A 9831-nucleotide genomic window follows, 5' to 3' on the forward strand; every position below is an offset into this window, starting at 1 on the left:
GATCTCTTTGCTCGAAGCTCCATTTCCGAAACTGTTTCGGGGGATTGTTGCTTGGTATGTGACTCCTCCGTTGGTCCAATTAGTTTTTTGCTTTAGTGGTTTGTATTTTGAATAATTAGCTACTCTTGGTGCTGCTGTAGATGAGCTTGCATGTTGAATTCTTAGAGTTCTAAGTAGTTTGAATGCTTATTATGGCCTCTATGCATCCTTATGAGTAGTTGCTTTCAATCTTGTGAAGTTTTGTTGAGAAAAATTTTGTGGACTAAAAATTTCAGAATTTTGTTCATAGGAAAAAAGATGAGTATCTTTAGGAAGTTTGCTTCCAAGAAGAACTCCAAGGGAGTTATTGGGGAGTCATCTGACAGTGATCTCCACACCCGGAGAATGGCGGAGGTACGGCCGTGCGAATGGCCGCATAACCCGTTCATGGAAGGGGCCGAAATCCTTCAGGAGTTCGCACAATATGCTGCTAATGCCGGCCTCACCGACTTCATCACAGCTGAATGTGAACAGTATCATCTCCTCACGAATTCCTTTGTGCAAAGTTTTAATTTCTTGAGTAGGAATAATCCCCCTGAGGTGCAGTTTAACTTATATGTTGAACCCCATCAGATACTACTTACTGAATTTTGTGACATATGCTTGCTTCCTTCTGATGGTGGTTTAGTAGAGCCTAGGCCCGCGGAGTTTGATGGTTTTTACCATACTCTGACAGTGGGGGTGAGAGAGTGGCATCGGGTCTCGCTGCCACTAGCTTACACTTTCCGGTTGTACATTATTTTGCTCTATTCATTACGAAGTGTTTGCTTCCTAGAGAGAAGGTAGGTGCGCTCAGTGCTCCAGACTTTGTTGTTTTACGCCGTGCACTTTACGGCGACAACACTTATAGCTTGGGAGCTATTGTGGCACGTCGCCTCCATATTAACAGATCCAAGGGCAAACTACATGGTGGTATTTATGCTACTCGCTTGGCGATTCACTTTAACATTCAGATACGCCAGGATGCTTATCCTTTGCCCAAGGTTTACCTAGATCGCGCGGCTATGGCACACCACCACTTTATTGATAGCGAGAACACCACTATGGATGTTCCATATAACTTGGTCTTTAGTGAGATTACTCATGATGTTATTCTGTTGCCTGCACCTGCTTTGTTTGATCCTATTGCCAGGGCAGATACATGATTATGCCTGAGGACATTGCCGCCTACTGGATTAACCTAGCTGCGGCAGAGGAAGAGCCTCAGGAGTGGGACCCTCAGGTGCCCGCTCCTCAGCATTCCAACATAGGACCCCATGGTTTCTTCGAGTGGTGATTACCAAGTTAGGCCAAAAGCCTAAGCTTGGGGGAGTACGTATTTCCACCGACATTACATTCATGTTTACACATTTCATTTCAGTTGTCGGTGTCCACACTCTTCCATTGTATTATCCATGCTGAATTTATTTTCGTGCTTTCTTCTTGTGTGTTTGACAAACTTTGAGAAAATCCAAAAATATATTTCCTACTTCTTTTCGTTTTTTCTTCTTAGTTTAAATTGTTGTAGCACTAAAAAGAAAAACTCAAAAATATTTCCTTATTCTTCTTTTACTTGTTGGGAGCTTTCCCACGTAAATAGTCTTTCTCGTTTTGTTTTTCCCTTTTATTTGCTCGTTCAAGAAAAACTCCAAAAACATTTTTAGTGTGTTTCTCTGAATTTCAGTTTCTTTCTATTGAGTCATACTGAGGAGAAGACCACGATGAAAATTTTGAGTGGCTCTCATATGCATTATTGTTGATCTAACAAAGAGCCCATATTACCTTGTCTTCTCCTTTTGAATAAATTTTTTGCAGATTCTAGCTTAGTTCACGGCACCCTTGCACTATTATTATTTTCATATCGTTCGTTCGTGCAAGCGAAAGGCAATAATGACGATATTTGATGAACAGGCTGTGGCAGAGAGAAACATGTATGAACTCGACTTGTTCTGTTTTTGTAAATATGGTTAACGTAGTATCCATGATTCAACCTATTATGATCAAACATGTTTGCAATGACAATTAGAGATTATAGTTTCCCATGCCATGCATAAGTAGCTAGGAGTGGATAATGATTTATCTTGGATGTCAACATTGCGTTAAATGATTGTGATGTAGTATGATGATATGGTATCCTCCTCTGAATGTTCGAGTGGCTTGACTTGGCACATGTTCATGCATGTAGTTGAATCAAAACCAACATAGCCTCTATGATATTTATGTTCATGGTGTTCATATCCTACTCATGCTAGTATCCAATGTTACTTATGCATAATGCATGTTCATGACTGTTTTCGCTCTCTAGTTGGCTGCTTCTCAACCTATTTGCTAGACTTCGCCTGTACTAAGTGGGATTTCTGCTTGTGCATCAAAAACCTTAAACCCAAGTCATTCCAGATGAGTCCACCATATCTACCTATATGCGGTATTACCCTACCGTCCTAAGTAAATTTGCATGTGCCACGTCTAAAAACTTCAAATAATTATCCTTTTTGTGTGCCTGGATTGTTCATAGAGCGACAGGATGTAGTCAGTATCTTCCATGCTAAGCGAGTTATTCTCATGACGAGTGTTTATTCACTTGTCCTTGCACGAGAGGGGCAGTAATAGGGATTCCCAGTCCCAAACTCAAATTGCAAATAATTAAACAAAACTCCCCAGAGACTGTTGTTGGTATGGATGGCACCTGTTGTTTCGGACAAGCCGTGGAGTGTGATTGTTGGTGGAGGGGGAGTAAACCTTTACTTTTATCGCTTGGGAACCGCCGCTAATGTGTTTAGCATGGAAGTTACCGATAACTAATGGTCGCGAAGTAAAAAAGAAGGGTGCATTTCTCAAAATTTCATTTACGTCTGTTTTAAAAACTTGAGCTCTGGCACCGCTGCAAATCACTACTTCCCTCTCAAACAAGCGCCAGAACCTGAGAGCACTATTGTCATCCTCATGCATTGTGTGTAGCTAATGTTGGGTGCATCATGACTGGATCTTTTCTACCATGAATTACAATGTTTAGTCGCTGCTTGAACTTTGGAGGTGCTCTGCATTTATGTTTTGCGGTCTCGGAAAGGGCTAGCGAGATACCACTATTGTCATAATATCATGGTTGTTACAAAGTGTTGATATTTGAGATATCTTATTATTGCTCTCTAGTTGTTTATGTTATTGGTATGAGTTAATATAATTTCTAAGAGTTATTGTTGACATGGTTAGTCATGATCTTTGCTGAAAACCTGGGTGCTACTTAAGCCTATTTATGTAAACAAGAGCAAAAGAGTTTGTAAAGTTTTTCTTTTTCACTTTTAGTTTGTCAACTGAATTGCTTGAGGACAAGCAAAGGTTTAAGCTTGGGGGAGTTGATACGTCTCCGTCGTATCTACTTTTCCTAACGCTTTTCCTCTTGTTTTGGACTCTAATTTGCATGATTTAAATGAAACTAACCCGGACTGACGATGTTTTCAGCAGAACTACTATGGTGTTGTTTTTGTGCAGAAATAAAAGTTCTCGGGTTGGAACGAAACTTTGCGAGGATTTTTTATATAAATAAAGAAAAATACTTGAGCCAAGAACCACCGGAGGGGGGCCCTAGGTGAGCACAACCCACCAGGGCGCGCCCCCCTCCGGGCGCGCCCAGGTGGGTCATGCCCACCTGGTGGCTCCGTAGACCCTAGCTCTAACGCTATAAAATCTTATTTTTGGAGAAAAAAATCAAGGAGGAAGAATTATCGCATTTCACGAGACGGAGCCACCGCCACCTACTGTTCTTCATCGGGAGGCCAGATCTGGAGTCCATTTGGGGATCTGGAGATGGGGATCTTCGATCTTCGTCATCACCAACCCTTCTCCATCGCCAATTCCATGATGCTCCCCACCGGGAGTGAGTAATTCCTTCGTAGGCTCGTTGGTCGGTGAGGAGTTGGATGAGATTCATCATGTAATCGAGTTAGTTTTGTTAGGGCTTGATCCCTACTATCCATTATGTTCTGAGATTCATGTTGCTATGACTTCGCCATGCTTAATGCTTGTCACTTTGGGCGCGGGTGCCATGATTTCAGATCTGAACCGTTTATGTTATCACCATTATATCTATGTTGTAGATCTGATCTTGCAAGTTATAGTCACCTACTACGTGTTATGATCCGGCACCCCCGGAGTGACAATAGTCGGGACACTTCCCAGTGATGACCGTAGTTTGAGGAGTCCATGTATTCACCGTGTGTTAATGCTTTGTTCCGGTTCTCTGTTAAAAGGAGGCATTAATATCCCTTAGTTTCCAATAGGACGCCGCTTCCACGGGAGGGTAGGACAAAAGATGTCATGCAAGTTCTTTCCATAAGCACGTATGACTATTTACGGAATACATGCCTACATTATATTTATGAACTGGAGCTAGTGTCGTATTGCCCTAGGTTGTAACTGTCACATGATGAATATCATCCAACAAATCGCCGATCCAATGCCTACGATTTTCCTACATATTGATCTTGCTAAGTTACTGCTGCTGCTGTTACTATTTGTCACTGCTACAAAACTATTACTATCACTGTTACCGTTACTGTTGCTGCTACCACTACTATCAAAGCTATCATATTATTGTGCTACTGATCACTTTGCTGCAGATAATTAATCTCCAGATGTGATATTGACAACTCAGTTGCTAATACTTGCAAATATTCTTTGGCCCCCCTTGTGTCGAATCTATAAATTTGGGTTGAATACTCTACCCTCGAAAACTGTTGTGATCCCCTATACTTGTGGGTTATCACTTCTGCAGGTGCATTTGACGTAGGGGAAATGCACACGGCCTTGACAAAGTCGCATGTAAACTGAACTAGCAGTGTACGAGCCAGAAGCTGCGCTCGACCAGGAGAAGTGATCCCGCGCCTCCTCATCACACGACACCCAATTGATCGCCTGGATGAGATGCGTCAGCTGTAGGTGAGCCACAAACGAGATGTCTCCCTACACATTGTTGGTCCAACCGTTGTCCATCAACGCCGAATGCACAGTTCTCCGGTTCTGGTTCCTCACCGCCACCAAAGCTAGGATCGCCGGTGCAATATTTTTTACAGTGAAACATGTATCCATCGATCACGCAAAAAAGAACACTCTTCCCATATCCAACGGATTATGCGAACAAGGCTATCAAAGACCACTCTCGCATCATCATCCACCATCATCGACAGCCCCTGCCACGATCTATCTGGATCAGTACATTGTAGCCATTCCCAAAGGACACGGGGTGCCAAGGCTTGCACATTTAGATTTTTAACCCCTAGGCCACCAAACTCCATGCCACAAAGCATTGGCCACCATTAGCTCTGTCTTTCCTTGCCCAAAAGAAAGCTCTCATCCAACGGTCGATGTCTTCATAGACCCATAGAGGCGCATCCATGATCAGCAGGTGGTGGAGTGGTCTGGCAGAGACCACCGATTTGACTAGCACTAGACCTGACCTCTTGATCACCCCTCTCTGCTAAGCAAGCACAAAATGCCTCACTTAATCAAGCAACGGTTGCCACTCCGTACGCGTGAGTTGTCTGATCGCTAGCTGAAGCCCAAGGTATTTACACAAAAACTCACCGATCCTGCAAAGAAGTGCGCCTTTGACTCTCTCATGATCCGGCGGTGTCCCTCGCATCGGGATGGCCAGGGATTTGGCGTAATATTGACTCCCAACCCAGAAGCAATGCCGGACAGGAGTAGCGCCTCCCTCACAAAGTTCAGAACCCAAAAGCAACCTAGAACATCGTCTTGATGCGAGAAGAACCCTAGGACCACCTCCTTTATTAGGCAGATCGGCGGGGGCCCACACCTCTACCCGTCGGCTCCTGATCAGCAGGCCGGAGAACTCAGCGGGCACCGCTGCCACCATCCGCACCACACAGAGATGAGGGGCTGGGCCGCACCAAGACCCCCGAACTAGGCGCCATGCCGCGCACACGGCCACAACGGTCACCCAGGTCGCCAAAGAAGTCCGGAGTTGCCGCCCCATTGTCCAACTGCGCCGGAGGAGCCACGCCGTCCAAGGCCGCCATGAAACTCCAGCTGGAGATTCCGACACACGAGAAGGAAGAGGCCCCGCCGCTGCCAGTCGCACTCGGGGATGAGAGCCCGCCACCGCCATCATCTGTGCGGCCTTTGACTGGCGGCATCCTTTGGCGGTAGGCGGGAGCGGGGGCAGAGGAGAGGGAGGCGGTGGCTCTAGGGTTCCACCCGAGTTGTCCCGTCTGGGAGCGACGCGGGGTTCCTTTTCCTCGACAGATCCTTTTTTGTGAGAAAACTTCCGATCTATTCATCAACTGTCAAGGTAGTACAAAGAACACCAGAACTAAGAATTTCATCCATGTCCGTAGACTACCTAGCGACGACTACAAGCACTGGAGTGAGCTGAAGGTGTGCCGCCATCATCGCCACTCCCTCATCGGAGCCGGGCAAACATTGTTGTAGTAGACAATCGGGAAGTCGTCGTGCTAAGGCCCTATAGGACCAGCGCACCAGAACAGCAACCGTCGCCGATGAAAAGAAGCCTAGATCGGAAGGATCCATCCTGCAGACACATAGACATAGACGGATGAAGACCGGATCCAAGTGGATCCACCGAAGACAAGCGCCGACTGGATCCCACGAGATCCGCCAGAGACACACCTCCACACACCCTCCGACGATGCTTGAAACATCACCGGGAAAAGGGTTAGGCGGGGAGGACCTTATTCCATCTTCAAGAAGCCGCCTCCGCCTCGTCTTTTTGAGTATGACACAAACCCTAACAAAACTCAAAAAAACACCTAAATACGTAGCCCTCCCCTGCTACACCAACTTGATCAACGATATGTAAAGATCAGGTTAAAGGAAACGATATATAAGAATCAAAGCTTATAACGTTATTCAGTCTGATAGCTCCGTTGTAATTGCTGCATCGATGAACAATTCGCTGGATCATTCCGTTTATGGACATCTGATGCTGAAAACCAAGAAGATTCTGGAACCTCATGGGTTTATTCCGCAGAAAATTGATCGTCATCAAAATAGAGTTGCTCATAATCTAGCTAATATTGGTCGTACTGAAGGTAGCACCGCTTGTTGGTTGCATAATGTTCCAGATAGTGTTTCTAGCTTTGTATTAGCAGACTGTAATATTATTACCGAGGAATAAATCCCAATAATTTCCAGGAAAGAAAATGCACACGGCAAGATATGCTGATTTTTCCTTTCTTGCCCAGAATCTGGGCCCTAGCTAGCCAGACTACGAGCGCATGCATACATGTCCAGTGTTCCTCTGGTCTAGATAGTGAAATAAAAATGCGCATATGCAGTGTTTGTCTCGTGGGGATTAAACAATACCACTGGTTTTATTTTTTAGAAAAAAAATACTAGTAACCCACCATTTTCGTTTACGCGGCGAGGAGCAAACATTGCCGGTTCCAGTCGCCGGCCAGCCTACGTATCGACTGCACGTCACATAAAAAGATTTCCTCCTTTTGTTTTATTTTTTGCTACTATATATGTGCCACGATGACAAAAAGATAAATAGAGCGGAGATCTTTCGTGGGAAATGAGGCGTACATGACAATGAGTCATCATCATTTCTGCTTTGGATGGGGCGCATGCATGGCAATTTTGCCGTGCGCATTTTTTGCCGTGTGTCGTTGGAAATGGGGCGGACATGACAATGAGTCATCAACATTTTTGCTGTCCCATTCAGGCAGCTGTCCCATTGAGTTACAAAAGGCAAAAAGAAGCAGGGCCGGGGAAGTCAAAAATCAGGCGAACCGGCAGCGGTGTGTTTGTGCCTTTGCAATTCAATGGGACAGCTGCCTGACTGAAGCAGTCCAACGAAAATATCTGTCGGGGGCAACGGGAGCCGTTAAGGGCAACTCTAACGGGGCGATCCATTTCGTCCGCGGACATTCGTTTGGGTCAGCGTGGACACAAAAGTCGGCCCAACGCGCCGACCCAAACGGATGCGCGTCCACTTTTCGTCCACCTGCCGACTCATTCCTGGCCCATTTTGAGCCGGATTTGCATCGGCGCGGACAAGAGACAGACGCGCGCGCTCGCTTTTTCCTCCCCCAGGCCCGCTGGTCGGTGGCAGCCTCCACCATTTCCCTTCATCCCCCCTCCAAAAATCCTCGCGCCCGCGCGCGCTCCCGCCCCCGCCATGGACGACGACCTCGTCGCCGCCGCCGGCCTCGCCTCCCTCGCCTCGTCCGGCATGATGACCGCCCCCTCCGGCAAAGGCAAGCCTCGCGCCCCCCGCAAGACCGCCGTCGCGCCCAAGCCGAAGAAGACGCTGACGCCCGAACAGCGCGCAAGGGAGTCGGCCAAGAGGAAGGGCCGGAGGCACGCGGCGGCCGCGAGGGAGGAAGCCATCACGGCGGCCGTCGTCGCCGCCGCCAGGCAGCAGGAGGTCACCAACGCCCGCGTCGCGGCGGCAACGAGGGAGGCGCTTTATATGATAGGGTTAAACCCTAGCCAGCACGGCCTCGTCAACGCCACCGTGGCCGCGGCCAGCACCGGCTCATCCGCGTTCCCTCGGATGGTGCTGCCCGACTCGCCCCGCGCGTCGGCTTGCACCCCGATGCCCGGCTTCCACGTCTACCCGCAGGCCTCCCGCCTCTCCGGGGAGTGCTCGCCCAAGGTGAGCGTGGTGGCGCCTTCCACGCCCGCGCCCGCGCCCATCGACCTCAACGCCACACCGGTGGCCGGTGGCTCCTCATCCGGAAGCGCGAGGAAACGCGCGCGGCACATGCCAGCCGACGTGCCGGGCGCACGCAACCTGTTCGACGGAATGCCAGCCTCCGGCGACGATGACTACATGCAGAACATGATCTTCGAGGGTGGTGCGCCGGTCGCTGGCGGTGCCGCCGGGGTTGGCTACGATCCCGACGAGACACAAAGCCAGGACGGCCGAGGGGCGTTCACGCCGTCCACCTTTGATCAAGATCAGGTGGCCTTCATGCATGATCAGGTCGGCCTGGACCTGGACGGCTTCCCACTCGACCACGAGTTTCCAGATGACTACAGGCAAGAGGAAGAGGACGAGTGCGACATCGAAGGGGAGCCTTTGTTCGAGGACGAGCTCGCCAACCAAGCCACCGGGGTGAAGCCGAAGCGCAAGAGCAAGCGAACCAAGGCATACATGGCGGCCGAGGACAAACTTCTTTGTGAGTGTTGGAGAGACATTGGGCAAGACCCCAAGACGGGTGCCGAACAAAAGGCATCAACCTTTTGGATTCGTGTCCACCGTGAGTTCCATGAGCGCAAGAAGTTTCCGTCGTACCAAATAGTAAGCACGCGCGGGTGGGTGTCCATTACGAAGCGATGGAGGGTGATCCAACAAGAGTGCAACAAGTTTTGTGCCCCTCTTGAGAGCGTCAAGGCCCGCCCCGTGAGTGGCATCGGCATGCAAACATGGTATGCTAGCAAGCCACCCTCTTTTGTGAGCGGCATAGGCCAATATGCTTGCATGAAATACATTTATAGGCATTTCAAGCTTTTGAGGCATTCAAGGTCCAACACAAATGGCAAGTGCTTCAACCTCCCCCATTTCTTTAGGGTCATCAAAGACGAGGAGAAGTTCAAGGCGCAATATGCCGCCCTCAAGTCGTGTGGGGGGAAGCAAGCCGTGGAGGAGGTTGGGGACGGCGAGAAGGCACGGCCGCGGGGGAAGACCAACTCCAAGAAGGAGGACAAGCGGGATGCGGCGTCGAACGCCTTGATCGCAAGCGTGGAGGGCATGATGAGCAAGAAGGACTCAAGGGAGGAGGAGCGTCGGCGTTACAAACAAGAGCAAATGAACGCCTTCATGGAGAT

The 9831-nt window shown here is 48.6% G+C and overlaps 1 protein-coding gene across 1 annotated transcript; it reads left to right on the top strand.

Moving 5' to 3' along the window:
• Positions 1 to 8596: 8596 nt before the first annotated feature.
• Positions 8597 to 9518, top strand: LOC123055786 (uncharacterized). Its single transcript, XM_044479645.1, has 2 exons — positions 8597 to 9182; positions 9502 to 9518. The coding sequence occupies exons 1-2, from the start codon at positions 8597 to 8599 to the stop codon at positions 9516 to 9518; spliced, it is 603 nt and encodes a 200-aa protein (XP_044335580.1).
• The last annotated feature ends 313 nt before the right edge of the window (positions 9519 to 9831 follow it).

The sequence above is a fragment of the Triticum aestivum genome, chromosome 2D (genome assembly GCF_018294505.1).
Source record: "Triticum aestivum cultivar Chinese Spring chromosome 2D, IWGSC CS RefSeq v2.1, whole genome shotgun sequence".
Lineage (NCBI taxonomy): Eukaryota > Viridiplantae > Streptophyta > Magnoliopsida > Poales > Poaceae > Triticum > Triticum aestivum.